Below are 17,307 nucleotides of genomic sequence, written 5' to 3' on the forward strand. Positions count from 1 at the left end.
TAAATTTATAACTTTTCAGCTGACACACACACACATTTCTGTCTTTTTTAATAACTATAATATTGCTGCTACTGTTCTACATAACAGTATAGCATTTTGAAAGCACTCTTCACCACCACTGCAGTGAATATAAACAACTTGGTGAGTCCTACAGTTTGTATAAACAAGAGTATATTCAAAGACGATGAAAGCACTGAAGACATAAACAGAACTCAAAAAAGAGACTGATGCAGCGGAGAAATTCTCAAAAAGAGTCTCACGTTAGGTTCTGTCGTGGCTAAGGACGAAGACATGAAGTTTTTACCAAGGGGTAGCTATTCTCTTTTTAGCTTTATTTTTGATGCCACTCATCTTATATGCTGTTGTGCATGCAAAGTACACAGTTTTCCCTCTTAACTTTATATTGTATTCCAAATGGTATATGTTAGGTACTATCAGACAGTCTTCAAACTGGAGGGGAGCCCTGAATGGCTACGAGTCTGGGGGAGAGGTAACCGCTGCCTGAGGCTAAGGATGTACAAGCAGAGGAATCCCAACTATCTGCCAGAGAAACATACTCAGAGCATCCTCCAGCAGAGGCCAAATGTGGTCTGTGTTCAGTGGGAAAATGTAGAGCTGGAAACTCTACAGGACACTAGGGAACAGCAACAGTTAAATCCATAAAAATACAAGCCTTCAGGCTATGAAGTCAATTTTTTAAAACATTTTGAACAACTGGGTTTTTCAGAATTTTTTCCCAGAGCACCATATGCTCTTAAATCTAGTCTACTGTGTCACCAGAGGAGGATAAAACATGTGTTGAGGGCAAACCTTTCATTTCACCATCTCATAATATGTGTTTTTGTGAATCCTTATTTCATACTGCATTTCTTTACATGTACATCTCAAGATATTTTACCAATTCACAGCTATAATAGATTTTCAAGGGTAGATCTTGCTGGATTATTTAAAACAGTTTAATTTTACTGTAATAAACAATTGCTCCCAACAGTTTATGTACCATAACCACTGACTGTACAACTAATAAAGATGAAGCAGAGAGCAAAGTATTAAATCCATTGAAAAAAATAAACAATGCTGACAAAGCATCTGCATGTGGTTTATTTTGATTCAGGTACTTTCTTCCGACCTTTGCAGAGGATTTAAACCTGTAACCTGAATGGTTCATTCTGTATTTTAATACCATGTTTTCCCGACCCTCCTGCCACCCTGAGACAAAGACATCATCGCAAAGTACGGGATCTGTGTACTGTCAGAGGGATACGGTTCTGATGTGGCCCACTTGGTCTCTCCGACACAGATCGGGATAAGGTTCCAACCCTTTAGGCATGTTGTCTGGCTGGCTGTCTTCAAATGAAGCTCCAGAACCAAATAGGACCTTTTGATCGTTACATGAGCTCATTGAGGTGGGGAATGTAATTCAATTCAGGAATGGACGCCACTTGGGAGAACGCAGAGTAGACCTCGGCACTACACTCAACAGTCTTCATTAACTTTTTAAAGCATAAAGCAGTGTTTCTGTTGTTGTATAGTATGTATTTGTCAAGTTAAATTTAGCCAAATAAATAAAACTCTTTATTTTTCAACAATTTAGATGCTATGAATCTATTTCTCTCCTTATAGCTATATCTACATTGACTACACTTGGATTTCAACTTGAACATTTCCTAAATTGATATAAATTTCATCCTCCTTTCAGAGGACACTGTTCTTGGCTCACATTCCTTCATCCTCCTTCTCGTACGAGCACAAGTCCGTATTTCATTTAGTGAAGACTTCCTCCAAAACACATGCTCTTCAAGTGGCCCTGATTAATCAGGCCCAGTGTTTTCTTCTTCCACGTCTCCTGGATCACGGGCTGCCTACAGGGAGTGTAATTCTTAGCGCTTGCCTTTTGCTGCTTTAATTTAGCTGGCGTTATCACTGGCTGGGGATGAAAGGGTCAGGGCATGAGTGTGGAAATACAGAGGGTTAATTCCAATGTTGGCATTGGAGGTTAGGTAAAGTTCATTGAAATATTAAGGTAATGTTTCAGTTAAGGCTTAAGGCAGATAAAATGTCCACTAGTCATTCATGTTTTTAGGGGGATTTTTGGACAGACAAAAAAAACAGAAAATCTGCAAATAAAAAATCTAAATGTTTTGTTCAAACCGTCAGCAGTATTGAACCAAATACATAGTAGCACATAAGGTGAGAATGTTTTTCGTGTGCAACTGACTTCAACTCTTCTCAGTTATGATGTCGATGAATTAGAGGTGCAAACACACAACATCAGTTAGCTAAACAACTGCAAAAAATGTAGGCTATTTGGAGGGGCAAAAAATATAGTTTTTCATATTTTGGACATTTTGCTGTTACTAAATGGGTGTGAGTAGCTCTGAGGAGCCAAACAACTTTGCAGAGCTCTAACAACTGACATCATTGCTCATGACAGGCCAATGAAGCATGAAGAATATAAGTGGTCATTGCATATTTTCATATAAACTCACTGCAACATCGGTAAAATATTCAGATATGATAAGTGAATGAGCAAATTGACGCTAAAAAGATAATTGATTTTTCTGTTGTATCAATATTTTGGGAATTACGAGCACTAGAGCGATGTACGTACACACAGATGTCGGTTGCAAGTCGCAGTAATCTAATAGCGGACGCGAATCAGAGTGCTAATCCTGGGAAGTGAACAGGAAGGTCTGTGTTCTGGTGGAATGTTTAGACTACCTAAGCCAATAGACCGAATTTGTGATAGAGAAATACTGGCTTTTCTCTGGTATGTTCCTTTGAACATCCATCACAGTGAGTGATATTTCAAAGCAAAGGAAGCTGAAACTGAAACTTTTGTCCAAAGAATTTCCAGAAAGAACTACGGAAATTTCTAATTACACTATCTTGATTTGAAACTGTGTAGCAGATACTGCAGAGAAGGTGCTAAAGTCATAGTTGAACAGCCTTCCGAAACATTTGAGAGTACTGAGCAAATTCAAATCAGCTTTATACAATAGCATTGGCTGATTTGTCCTACAAGCAGACACATGGATTATACAACAACATATATGTAGATCCTACTGTTTAAAACAATAGCCCATGTAATTTGCTTTAAATCCTCCAATCAGTTCTGGCCTTACCTCCAGCCACTCTCTTGCTGAAGCGGATTCCCTGTGAGGTGGACCTCGCGTAAGAAGTGACATCCTTGCAGACTCTCACACACGTTCTGGAGCTCTGAGAGAGAAGAGGAAAAACATTGCCTTGTCAACGTCTATATTTCAGTGTATTCTTCACTTTCACCACTGTCTTATCTCAACTGGATGAGATAAATAGAGATGTGTTCCAGAGACTTGAACTTACTGTCGACATTTATTTCCATGGAGTCATATACTGTACTTGGACAGTTGGCACAGAGAATATATGAATGCAGCAGTGTCATGTAAAATATATGGAATCAGAAGTGTTTACACACTAAAGGTTTAGTGCATGTAAATTTATAGCTTTGTAACTTCTTTTATTGTTGTTGAAATCAATCTGTGAGTAAGGAACTGGAAAGACATGTGAGCATACAGACAACAAAATATAAAATTATTGTATAAAGTACTCAGAAAAAAAGATGATGAAACAACACAGGTTTGGAATTTGTCCACATTACATGCACTATAGAAGTCGGTCTGTGTTTATAATGAGGAAATGGGATTTATATAGACTCTTTAATCAAGACCTGATATGCAGTTGAATCGAAGATCCAGATTTGCAAGGGACACAGAATCAGACATGGAGGGCAGCTGGGTAATTCTAGGAAACACAGAAACACATATAATCAACCTTTTGAAAACTACACTACATGTTAAGCTAACATTTGCTTGTAAACACCGAAGCGTTCTAAAATAATGTGTTTGGTTTTTAAGTTGTCTAGTTTGCATGAGTCACCTAAAAAAGAGAAAACATTGCAGTAAAGGTTATTTGTTTATATTGTGTTTTTATCACATAACAGACCTTGTGTAGTACTTGTGGAATGTACCTGTTTTGGGCCACAGAGAGATGTTGCATATGGGGAAGCCAGCAAGCACTGAGTGCTGTCAGGGAGGAGATGCTGTTGTCATCTAGATGCAGCTCTCTGAGGAGGACCTGGTTGTTCAGACTGGGGGGCTGATGGATAAACAGGGTGAAGTTGTCAGTAAACACTAGTCACACTGTGGGGTTAAACTAACTTTACACTGCTGCTGCTGCTGCTGCTGCTGCTGCTGCTGATACAACAACACCTAAATGACCCCGTCCATCAGTGTCAGTTGTTGTAGTTCTGCTGTGTTTACAGTCGACAGTACTACCAAGTTAAGCTCTGCTGCGATCAAGGGGTGCCTTAGGAAATACTAAAGGTGTATATATTGTCATTCTAATTACTATTGTTTGGATGTGTTTTTATTTTGCGTTCACTCTTTTTCCTGACTTTGCCTCTTCAAGCAATTACCAGTGAGTTACTCTCCCAAAAAAAAGAAAGATAAGCTTCAGTAATTAGACGTTCTCTTTTGCTCAACTCTTACTAATAGAGCATTCTCATGGAAGATATTTTGACTGCTGTAACTGTAGAGTAACTAATAACATCCATTAGTGCCTTTCATTAAGGTGTGCCAGTGAAAGGGCCCTGGCATTGTGCATTCTGACTTTCTTCTAGTTCAAATGTGCGATTGACAAATTCAACAATGCACTTCGTGTTTTAGTTTGATGTTCCTCAGATTTGCAGGTCAAAGTTCAACATTGTTCAACTTGCAAAAGAAACAGAGTTCTGTTGGTGTTACGTAGGAGAATGGAGCGTGCCATTCCGTTTTGTACAATGTTATGCTAATCATCATCACTTTCAGATCACCTACATTGAACTTGTTATATCCTATCCTTTTTTGGTCCAGGGGGGAAAATGTGATGTTCTTTATTTAATCCGCCCATTTGTAGTGTGATAAAGGTGGTGATAATGTGATGATGAAGACATTTAAATCTGTCCAGAGAACTGATAAACCTCAGCTTACCCATGACCTTTGAAGGACTCAGGAGGTCACTCGCTATACATTTAAACCTCATATTCTGTTTAGGGTTGCAGAGAGCTGGTCAAATCAAATCAAAGTTGGTTGCGTGTAAGATTTTCAATTTTGTTTTTGCTATTTTTCCACAGGTGGAGTAAACTTCGAAAATGTTCCTTGGCCATGACATTAAGTTGAGTCACAGGGAAATTTAGGCAATGTGTACTGCATAACAGCAGCCTGTGGTTTTGTCAAGATAATCTGTTCAGTCATGATCTGTTCAAGATTATAATGTGAGCCCAAAATTGGCTTCCTCTCTTGAGTTGTTGATTTAAATAAATCAGCTCACATGTATGTAACACTTGTGAGCTTTTATTTTGACACCGATACCAGATGTTCTCTTATCATCATTATGGCTATATTTCTGCATCTTGATAAGAAAATGAAAAAAAAACATCCAGTTATACACAGAAAACAAGAATTCTCCATTTTTGTTAACTGTACATAATTAGATGTTAAAGTTTTTTCAAAATTAGATTTTTTTAGTGATTTTCCATGGGAAATCCCCTCATTCCTACATACAAATTACTTACGTCTCTACAAGATGAAACAGAATGATGTGGGCTCACTTCAATAAAATCTGTTGAGTTACTGGCCCCCTACACCCCTCAAACATCCAAATCAGTTTCTGTACAGATGTTACAAAATTGCACCACTGAACACTGACATCAGTTCTTTCAGTGATCAGCCGTAGCTGTTTTTCTTACCTCAGTAAGACTGTTGGCTCTCAGGTCCAGTGTGTTGAGCAGAGCACTGTTCTCCAGACCCTCCACGCTTGCCAGGTGGTTATGTGAGCAGCTCAGGTGGAGGAGAGTGTACACTTCCCTCAGTCCTTTGGTGCTGATCAGTTGGTTGTGATCCACTGACAACCTCTGTAGTCTCCTCATAGACTCCAGACCAGCTAGGGATGAGATGGAGATGAGAAGCCACTTATTCAGTTAGAAAAACAGCACAGGGTGAGTCTGCATATACGCAATAAACAAACCATGTCTAAAAACTTAATTTGAAATTACAATATAGATAATGAGTTATGATTCCGTTTTAGAGGGGAGTTACAACAAAATGTTACAGTAGCAACAGTTCAATGAGTTTAACCTCTTGCCTGGCCAATATCTTTTTATGACTTTAGCCTCAGGGCTCAAGTTGACTTCAGTAAATAAATCACTTTTCAATGCAGACTGCAGTAAAGTAAATTAAGTCCAGGTCTGAACAGAAGAAAGGTGACACAAAGAGAGATGCTGCCCTCTTGTGGAGTATTGCAGACTTGCCAGGAGTTCGGCACAAAACGGCTCAAGCTGCTACATACACATTCCAAGGAAAATAATGAATCAAATTAAAAACAATTGGACAACAATCTGTTATTTAATTTAATCCAAGTTAATGTTTCATAAGGTATATTAATGAATTTTCCAGTTCTCACCAATGCGGGTGATGGAGTTGTGTGAGAGGTCTAGAATGTCCAAATTTTCAGCACCAGTTAAACCACGAATGGACGTCATTTTGTTGTGGCCGAGTCGAAGAATTCGTAAATTAGTCATATTTTCACATTCAACAAATGAGATGTCATTTTCCTGTGACCAAACAAATGAAGATCTTAGGACACAAGAAAATCTGCCTGCATTGACTGTCTATTCTTATAGTGAAATTTCTAAAGAAAAAGATATAATGACATTTAACTGACAATAACAAACTTCTGCACTACACAACAGTAGATATAGAAGTAAATAAAGATCTTGGATTACTCACTGTAATGGCATTAAGATAGTAAACTTATTATATATTGACTGAATTTCCACCTGTACATCGACGTGGCAGAGCTGTGGTAACTGGTTGATGCCTTCCAGGGATTTGAGGCCACAGCGTCTGAGGGTGATGGACCGAAGCTGTATACACTGAGCAAGAGTGGATAAGTTACAGCCAGGCAAGTCCTCCAGGGTTACTGTGGTCACCTGAAAGAAGGGCAAAGATGCTTTAAGGTTTAGGAGTGGAGAGGTTAAGGTGGCATGTGTGACATGGTACAGGAATGTATCATTATTATATCAAATATAAAATTTGAACTATTCAGAAATATGTTACTGCTAATACAGCGCATACTCTTTAACATTGCTGGGTGAAATCAGTAATAAATATGCAATTCAATGCAATTTTCCTTACAAATACAGTAGATTATTTAACACTACATTTCTGTATTCAACATTGTCCTTTTTTCCTGCTAAGTAATTTACTGTGCTAAAGTATCTCACGATTGCATGCTCTTAGACAGCTCTGGTGGGTGAATATCTTCTATTCCCAATAAAAGGATTTCAGTTGCCTGAGTTCTGTGTGTAATTGACAAAAACAAATTACATCATTTTTTATGCATAAAAATGCCCAGAGACGACTTGCACAAAAAATCAAGTTTTGTGCCAAATCCCCTAAACCAACATGTCAGAGTTAAAACAACTTCATCCTTCATAAATGGTATTGTCAGTGTGTCTGTGTGGCTGAGCACTTGCACAAAGGTTACCTCTTGCAGGGATTTCGAGCCTGTGGACTGAAGCAGAGAGTCTGGGCAGAGAGGTGGCAGACTGCTGGGCTCTGCAGTCCTCCTCTGCCCTCTTCGACTCTGCACAGATCCTTTTTGTTTCCTCCTGTTCTGAAGGCAGAGTTTTGACCAGGGGATGCAGTCGTTCATCCATGACAGCCTCTTCTGCTCTGTGTGCTCTGGGAGGCACATGGGTAGAAAAACAGACACAGCGGAAGGCCTTGCTGCTTGATTTTCGCAGGCAACCGTTTTATCTATGGAGGCCTGACTGATCTTGTCTAGATTATGTTGTTGTGGTAAGATTCCAGTACTGGTGGTGCAGATCGTAGACTCGCTGCGTAAAAAACCAGGGCTTGAGGAAGTCCAGGTGGGACTGTCTTCTAGTTGTGAGGTCAGGGAGGTTTCAGTTTTATCTATGGAGGCCTGACTGATCTTGTCTAGGTCATGTTGGTGTGGTACGGTCCCAGTACTGGTGGGACAGGCTGTAGACTCACTGTGTAAAGAACCAGGGCTTGAGGAAGTCCAAGGGGGGCTGTCTTCTAGTTGTGAGGCCAGGGAGGTTTCAGTTTTATCTGTATTCTTTTTCTCATTTTCACCAATCATGCTTTTCTTTCTCTTCTCTTGCCACTCATTTTCTCTAATCACTCTTTCTTCCTTTTCCCTATCATGCACCAATCTCTTTGTGCTCTCCTCCTTTTCTTTGATTGTTATTTCTTCTTCTCTTTTTTTGTTACCCTCTTTTTTGTTTTCTCCTGCCTCTACTTTAATTATCTCCTCCTGCCTTTTTCTCTTCTCCTCCTGCTTCTTCTCTTTATCGTTTGCTTTGCTCTCGTGTTCCATCTTTCGGTTGTCCACACCACACCCTTTATACCCCTCCCTCTCTTCCTTGACCCTTATTTCTTCTTCTGATTTTCTGTAATGCTCTTCGTCCTTCTGTTTCATCATCTCTTCCTCCTGCCTCCTCCTCTGATTTCCCTCTTTGGTTTTCCTTTTGTCTTCATTTTTCCTCTTCTCATCCTCTTCAATAGATCTTAGTTCTTCGTTCATTTGTTTATGTTTCCCTTCCCTTTTTCTTACCACTTCCTTCACCTCTGTTTTCTCCTCCATCTTTTTTCTTTCCTTTTCTCTCTTCCTGCCATCTTTGTTCTCCTCCTCCTCCTCCTCCTCCTCCTTCTCCTCCTCTTCCTCCTCCTCCTCGCTCTTTTTCCTCTCACTTTCTTGCTTCTTTTTCTTCTCCTCAAGTTCTTCATCTACATTTCCATGTTCTTTTATATCCCTCTTCCTCATCTCTTTATATATCTTCTTTCTATCATCAGCATCCTCCTCCTCTTTATTTTTCCTCATCTCCACCTGCTTCTTCCTCTCCAAAATCACCTCGGTTATTCCCCCCTCTTCCTCTATTCTCATATTTTCCTCTTCTCTCTTTTTTCTCTCCTCCTTCTTTTGCTTCGCCTCTTCCTTCTTCAGGATCATTTCTTCTTCCACTTTTGTCTTCTCTTTCTCCAGCTTCTTCCTTGACTCTTCTATAATTTTTCTTTCCTCCTCTCTTTTCCTTTCCTCCTCCTTCTTTAACCTTTCCATCTCTTCTTTCATTTTCCTCTCTTCTTCCTGCTTCATCATTCTCATCTCATCGTCCAGCTTCTTCTTTTCCAAATCTATCTTGTTTCTTTCCTCTTCTCTCTTCCTCTTTTCCTTCCTGTCTATTATCCTCTTTTCCTCTTCCTCATTTTTCAGTGTCATGCATTCCATTTGTCTCTCTTCCTCTTTCTTCCTCCTTCTCTCTTCCTCCATTCTGCTCCTTTCTGTCTCCTCTTCCCTTTTCCTCTTGTCCTCCTTGTCCTTCATTCTCTTCTGCTCCTCTTCCCTCATCTTCCTCTCTTCTTCAACTCGTCTCCGTAAATTCCGGATCAGTTCCTAATTGGTAAAGATAGTTACAAAATTTACAACAAACCATTTCATTAGAAACATTTCATTGTTAGTACATAAAACAATCCGCAAATAAATTGCAAACAATCTTAACACTTACACTTTCAGTCACTCTTCGTAGTCCAGAGTCCAAAAGGTCAAATAAGTCTTTAAAAATTGTCAATACATCCCAAACTGCCAATATAACCCAAAGCCAAACATCTAAAGAGGAATATGGAAATGTGTAGATTATAATAATCTGGTATTTGATGTGAATGAACCTCTGATTTGAGGAGTCAAACATTCCCAAAAGGGCATGTGTTTTCTATATTCTCTCACGGTTCTGATTCCAAGTTGATGGGAAATAATGATGAATTCAGATAATTAACTTTGCTTAGAAGTCCCAGTACTTTATAATTAACCAGGGAGAGTGCCTACACCCAGGGGTAGCCTCTGTGGGTTGACCATCTGGTAACATCAGCCAAAAAGAGGATCCAGGCCTACCTGCTGAAGAAGCATCTCCTGTTCAAGTTTTTCCTGTGCCTTCTTCTGCATCAACTCAAGTTCCTTCTGATGGAGCTGGATACAGAGAGAAATAATTAAAAAACATGATAATCTTAAAAATTACATTTTACATTATACAAATTTCTCTTTCATGTTTGTATTTGCACAGCATATGTGGCATATATGGCAATATCCTTCTAAAAGCATGTGTGCAAGGCTGCAGTTTCCTAAGTTTGTTTCCCTAATTAATACATATATTATCATAAATAAATGAAGTACCAGGTTCTATTTTAAATTTTTCAGTAAGATGGATATGAGATATGAGAATATACACATTGCAAATTAGCCACTGACTCACCTTTTCGGCCTCCATTATCTTCTTCAGCTCTTTCTGGAAGTCTCTTTCTATTTGTCTCTTTTGCTCCATCTTCTTCATCTCCTCACAGTGCCATTTCTCCCGCTCTGCCTCGTATTCACTGCTTTTCTTCCTCTCCTCTTCATTCAGTGAAATCTCAAGGGTCCTCATTTCAAATGCCACATGCTTCTCACTCTCCATATATTCATCTGTTCCAGCTTCATCTGTGACACAAGTACAAGTACAAATATGAAGGTTAAATCTAACTCCCACTGAGCATGTCACCCTTTTCTCTGCCTTCCCTTTTACCTTCCATTGCACACGATGCAGTGAAAATAAACTGCTTCAAAAATAAGCATAAAGAAGTAGACATGCTTTGGGCAGCACTTGGGCAGGGCAGTAGGAATGTCATTCAGACTAATGGTGTTATGGTCTTTCAAAATGTTGATGTTTTAATATTATTAAAAACCATATATTTTTATGTCAAAGGAAATTATATGCTTCATTACTATACCACACAGTCATTAATGAGAACGTAAAATAGGACAACAGTGACCTCTTGTGGGTATCACCGAAGAAGTTTCTATGCATTATCAGTCCAGTGCAATGAAAAAGTAACAGAGGAAAGAGATGTAATTTAGCACACCTGTAGTTAACTACAATATTTAACATATCATGCCATGAACTTTTGAATTTGAGACTTGTGTCACGATGTGGGATTTACACAGCACTGCCTCATTTTTCTAAACATGTACTGTACCTTCATTGCTGGGACACACTGACACATTGTGAATGAAAGGAGCCATGGTCTCTGTGGGTGCAGGAAGAAGGCAGGTGTAGGTGGAAGTTTCATTGTCCTCATTTTGTGTGTCACAAGCGACCTGTATCAAGCAAGACAAATATTTAGAGTAAATTGACAGAACCTGTGGACTATATTTTTTTTAATTGTATTTTGGATGTGTCATACAGTAAAATACTACAGGCAGACATTTACCTGCTCATTAATTTTCATCATGTCATTACCAAGGTGAATAGGAACATTCATCATGTCCTCCGTGTGATGTGATTCAAAGTCTGAGATGCAATTCAAAGAAAATACATATTATCCATCATCATGAATGTGCCCGGTTAAATTGGTAATTTACCAGCCATTTTTTAAAACAAAATAGCTAATTCCATGAGCTTCACGTGTTCACGACAAAAAAACAGTGTTTATAGAAGCATAATGTTGTATGATGTATTTGCTATTTAACAAGTTGTCACACCTTCAAATTCCTCAAGGATGAGCTTTTCACAAACTGCTGCTCTGCTTCTTGAGGTTTCAAAGTAGCTGAGCAGAGATGGTGGAATATCATCGAAGTCCTGTTGTCAGAATGTTGTTTTATTGTTAGTTTGGTCACATCACAAAAAGGTTAAGGTAAATGTTTAATCTTATATCTACCTAAACATCCAAACATGTGTTTTACTAATCTGGTGGAGATGACTGTTGAAAAACAAAAGCCTATATGGTCAGGGTGATAGATTTGTTGTAGGTCAGCTGATGGGCACAGAATGCTTCTAAGCTGTCCATAACCCATCCATGATCTATACCAACTTCCAAATTAATATTCTTGATAATTTTGCAGTGCATTTATACAAATACATAGTAAAATGGTACAGAAGGAATTAGCAAGTACCAGCCTTGACTGATAGCTGCTACGTGATGAAGTTAACTTCCAACTTTCACAGGCAAATTTGAACCCAGGTGAACCCAAAGACTTGAACATAAAACATTATAAGATACATAAAATATACAACATAAATAAAACATGTGCTAAGATCCACCATACAAGCTAACATTTAGCTTGGAGTCAACAACACCTGTAATTTAACGTTGACCTTTTTCAGAGCTGTGGCTTCAGCAGGAGACTACTTACCGCCTCATCCAGAAGTGAAAAACTCTCCTGCTCTTCTTTAGTTTCATCTGTATCTGAGAGGACTAGATTATTCAGCTCCCGCATGATTGTGTCATATATCTCATTAGCACCCGTCATGGCCAGCGACTCGTTTTCTCACTTAACTTTTTACATTTAACCACTTGAAAGTTATCTTTAGTTGCTGTTATAATCGGCAATTCCAGTACTTGTTGTTTATCTAAATAATATGCTGTTTAGCACGTGAACGCTAGTTTAACATTTGCTAGCATTCAGAAAAAGATCCGTTCGCGTCTGGGAGATACTTCAGTCTCTATGGAAACAACGCTGTGAACTATGTAGCCTCGCTAGGGACAAACCATGCAAAAGGCAAAGGAAATAGTTAAGACTCAGATAATCTTGCAAATCACATTTAGCAGAATACCATCTTTACGTATAGCCTACATATCACTATTGATTATTGTCTTATATTTTATTAGTTTGTGTATTTATATTTCAAATTATCATATTTAAATTATGGTTGCTATGGCAACCGGCAGCGCTTGTAGAAGCAGCAGCTGATAGTTCCTTCAAACTTCGCTGCTATTTCGTTTCTTAACTGTGTTTTTTTTTTCCGGCTTTATTGCCAGAACATGCGTTACCTCTGACATAAATACAAGTCACTGCAAGATGAAGACGGGTTTTTTTGGATTAAAGAGCAGCAGACCACGATCCACCCGTCCCACACAACCTGACCATGGCGCCACGGTGGGTGCGGTGATCGCTCAGAGGAGAGGGAAGAGAGCCAGAGCCATGCTGGCCCAGCTGTTACTTAATTCTGCTCCTAAAGAGCCGTTCTGGACAAAATGGGACTCATGTTGACCAGAGATCGGAATTCAGCTGTCAACGCAAGGCTCCAGCAAGATGAGAGGAAGTGGACTGTGTTTTACATCGATGATGCTTGGTGCTCAGATGCAGTCAAGATGCAAACTGTTCACTGTGAAGATGAAACTTTAATATCATCATCTGGTTGCTGCTGTTTACATTCACCTCAGATGCAAATTCAAAAAATGCTGCTGGTAAAACAGTGTAAATTTGCTGTCCCCTCAAAATAACACATCACACAGCCATTATGTCTAAACCACTGGCAACAAAGGTAAGTACACCACTAATTACCACTAACTACCAAATTGGGACCAATCCATTTTCCCTCCCCGGTGTCTTTTTAGTGTTACAAGGTCTCAGGTGTGAATGGTGAGCAGGTGTGTTAAATTTGGTATTATTTCTCTCACACTCCCTTATAATGGTCACTGGAATTTCAACATGGCACCTCATGGCAAAGAACTCTCTGAGGATCTGAAAAAAGAATTGTTGCTCTATATAAAGATGGCCTAGGCTATAAGAAGATTGCCAAGACCCTGAAACTGAGCTGCAGCATGGTGGCCAAGACCATACAGCGGTTCAACAAGATAGGTTCCACTCAGAACAGACCTTGCCATGGTCGACCAAAGAAGTTGAGTGCACGTGCTCAGCGACATATCCAGAGCTTGTCTTTGGGAAATAGACGTATGACTGCTGCCAGCATTTCTGCAGAGGTTGATGGGGTCAACCTGTCAGTGCTCAGACCATACGCCGGACATTGGTCAGCATGGCTGTCGTCCCAGAAGGAAGCCTTTTCTAAAGATGATGCACAAGAAAGTCTGCAAACAGTTTGCTGAAGACAAGTATAAGGACATGGATTACTGGAACCATGTCCTGTGGTCTGATGAGACCAAGATAAACTTATTTTGTTCAGATGGTGTCAAGCATGTGTGGCGGTAACCAAGTGAGGAGTACAAAGACTAGAGACTAGAGTTCATTGAGGGAACTATGAATGCCAACGTGTACTGTGACATACTGAAGCAGAACATGATCCCCACCCTTCGGAGACGGGGCCGCAGGGCAGTATTCCAACATGATAACGACCCCAAACACACCTCCAAGATGACCACTGCCTTGCTAAAGAAGCTGAGGGTAAAGATGATGGACTGGCCAAGCATGTCTCCAGACCTAAACCCTATTGAGCATCTGTGGGGCATCCTCAAACAGAAAGTGGAGGAGCGCAAGGTCTCTAACATCCACCAGCTTCGTGATGTCGTCATGGAGGAGTGGAAGAGGACTCCAGTGGCAACCTGTGAAACTCTGGTGAACTCCATGCCCAACAGGGTTAAGGCAGTGCTGGAAAATAATGGTGGGCACACAAAATATTGATACTTTGGGCCCAATTTGGACATTTTCACTTAGGGGTGTACTTACTTTTGCTGCCAGTGGTTTAGACATTAATGGCTGTGTGATGTGTTATTTTGAGGGGACAGCTAATTTACACTGTTATACAAGCTGTACATTCACTGCTTTACATTGTAGCAAAGTGTCATTTCTTCAGTATTGTCACATGAAAAGATATAATCAAATATTTACAAAAATGTGAGGGATGTACTCACTTTTGTGAGATACTGTATATGTATATAAATAACTGTATATATTGTTTAATTTTACTTTATATGTTACCATATTTTAATATAGGCCCACACTTAATTATATGTTGTGTGTGTTGTGTAGCATGAAGGAACTACAAATTTCGTTTCGTTATGCAGCCTCGTGCTGTATCATGACTAAGAAACAACCTTGAACCTTGTTCCTTGTAAAATAGCTGCAACAGCAGTTTAGATAGCATCCGTGTATTTACACTGTCAAGGGTATTATATCGATAGTTTATATTTATACTGCATTCTCCAGTCAGTATTGTTGTTGTGCTTCTGTATTGGTGTTGGCACTGCTGATTTAACAAAAAGGGCAACAAGCAGTTGGAGAACAGCAAAATGATTTGGTTGAAGCACTGCTTAGTGAAAATAAAATGTAGTGTCATGGTCTTGTGTGGGCATTTTGGACAGCCAGCGGGAAGGGGTCAGTGAGCCTAAGACCTTGTAGGTGAATCACAGGACCAGAAAAAAAAATGTGTTAGGATGTGAACAATGCACACTTTTTCCATGGCATTTCTGATCACAAAGACCAGTTCCTCTCTCCCATGGTGAAGTCTCAGCACTTGTGCTGTACTTCTCTTTGAGGAGATTCCAGTGGCCCACGCAGGTTTTCCCATACACATTCCCTAGGGCTTTCTAAAAGGAACCCAGTCTCCTTCCTCAACGTTTCAAAGAAGAACAGCGTGTCCTCCATCCCAAACTGTTTGCTCCGGAGACACACTAAGGCCTGTTCTCCTTTCTCGTGACAAAAACAATAACAACAGAATGGCGCCAGATCAGACTCATTTTTTCTTCAAAGCCCCAAACTGAATTCCCCAACGACAATGAAAGGCACCACCACAACTACAACACTTATGTGGCCTACAAGGTCAACACCATCAGAATCCTCACAGGTCCGTCCAGCATAGACGTGCTTTCATAAAGGTCATTATGGGTCAAAGCACAACTTCAGTCCTGAGGCTGATGGGCAGAAACAGGACACTTTGGTGCTGCTCCTGTTGTTGGAGTCAAACTGCCTGTCCCTTATGTTTCATTAGGTCCTCTAAGATTCATTGACCAAGTTCAATTGCTCAAAAAGGCTCCATCAGCAAGCCTTGTCCACTCCGATTAGGGCCAGACCCTTTGTCAGTGGGCAAGGTGTCCGTCGCTTTTGTCTAAGTGCACAGAACCCCGACAGCAGCCAGACAGGGCCAAGCTGCAGATTTATACAACAGATTATGCCAGTCAATGGCGGCTCCGGCCAAAACGCAGCAGCGGTTTAGATAGCATCCGTGTGTTTACACTGTCAAGGGTTTTCTGTTACTCGTCTGTTGCCATTATCTTGGCAGCCATTGGGCATATCAAGCCTATCATTTCCATCTGGGAGCTTTGACGAAAGATGGGATTAAAGGGAAAAATTACCACCACTCCTAACTACCCATTAACTTTCTCTTGCTGTCCATTTTGAATGTATAGGTTGCAATGTCAAATATTTAATAATAATGAGATAATAACTAAATTGTGCTTTTTTGCTGTTGCATTCATTTGTCTCATGTGTAGGCCTTGTTTAATCAATTTACCATCTTGTATTTATTCAATCATAGGAACATAAAATGAAAATATCATCCAGAAATGAAATATTTCTTCATGCCTGAACTTAAGCTGACATTTCAATCCCCCATGCTGGATGATTGAATGATTGAAATGAATGATTCTTCTCAATGTACTGAGCCATATTATAGGCTTCTGAGAGTAAGGCGACTTGTATGTAGACCTGATGGTAGTTTAAACATATTAGGTGCATGTGAGGGGGAAATGGTTAAGTTAACTAATCCTGCATGAATGCCGTGGTAAGCCTAATCACCTCCTAATGTTGCATTCTTGTAGTTATCTGCTGTCAAATCAAATTCTTGCTTGTGCAACCAATGTCTGATGTTTTCACGAATCTCCAAAGCTATATAAGTACAATTGGTAAAGTTCAACTAGTTCATCCTCAGCACCCTCCTACCCGAGATTATCTGTCCTTCAGTGAGATGACAACAGCAGTGAATTGGTTGGACTTGAACACAGATTTGGATTGCCTTTCAAAGTTATCATTCGCTGCCAATGTGACCTTAGCACACCTAAATCTGCTTCAAATGACTGTGGGATTACTGTAATCAGAATCACCTCTAACGAGCTGGGGGCTGGGAATAGTCTGCTCCAAGTTCAATGAGTTACAGCAACGGCTCTAATGGTTTTTATTATTCATTTTCATTGAGACACTTCTTCCCAGTTATTAATTTTGTTAACTCTTTATCTGGTATTACAAGGTTTACAAAATGCCTTCAAGGTCAAATCCAAACAACTGCAAGTCTTCTTTGCAGTCACATGCTGAGAACAGCATTTCCCCACAGGCCTATCTGTGATAACATTGACGACTATATTGGCAAAATGATTTGAGAGCTCTCTTGTTTCTTTCACTAAGGGATGGGATACTGTAAATGCACCACAACATGTAAAGACATTCACTGTATAGACACAGAATGACTCTCAGTGAACAAAGACAAACTGTAGAGGAAAATGTCTC

General features: G+C 39.8%; 1 protein-coding gene across 2 annotated transcripts in view; it reads right to left on the bottom strand.

Annotated features, from left to right (window-relative positions):
- Positions 1-12,659, bottom strand: part of lrriq1 (leucine-rich repeats and IQ motif containing 1) — a 39,153-nt gene extending 26,494 nt beyond the window's left edge. Inside the window, exons 1-13 of one of the 2 annotated variants that reach the window (XM_046038144.1) lie at positions 12,265-12,659; positions 11,614-11,710; positions 11,343-11,422; positions 11,109-11,229; positions 10,352-10,572; positions 9,994-10,068; positions 7,567-9,498; positions 6,857-7,009; positions 6,481-6,631; positions 5,768-5,961; positions 4,010-4,137; positions 3,710-3,783; positions 3,126-3,219 (exon numbers count right to left, since the gene is read on the bottom strand). In XM_046038144.1, coding sequence (XP_045894100.1) covers positions 3,126-3,219; positions 3,710-3,783; positions 4,010-4,137; positions 5,768-5,961; positions 6,481-6,631; positions 6,857-7,009; positions 7,567-9,498; positions 9,994-10,068; positions 10,352-10,572; positions 11,109-11,229; positions 11,343-11,422; positions 11,614-11,710; positions 12,265-12,381 — 3,437 coding nt within the window. In that variant the 5' untranslated portion in view covers positions 12,382-12,659. The remainder of the gene's footprint in view (positions 1-3,125; positions 3,220-3,709; positions 3,784-4,009; positions 4,138-5,767; positions 5,962-6,480; positions 6,632-6,856; positions 7,010-7,566; positions 9,499-9,993; positions 10,069-10,351; positions 10,573-11,108; positions 11,230-11,342; positions 11,423-11,613; positions 11,711-12,264) is intronic. The other variant, XM_046038145.1, reaches the window with a different exon arrangement.
- Positions 12,660-17,307: the final 4,648 nt, after the last annotated feature.

The sequence above is a fragment of the Micropterus dolomieu genome, linkage group LG22 (assembly GCF_021292245.1).
Source record: "Micropterus dolomieu isolate WLL.071019.BEF.003 ecotype Adirondacks linkage group LG22, ASM2129224v1, whole genome shotgun sequence".
Taxonomy (NCBI): domain Eukaryota; kingdom Metazoa; phylum Chordata; class Actinopteri; order Centrarchiformes; family Centrarchidae; genus Micropterus; species Micropterus dolomieu.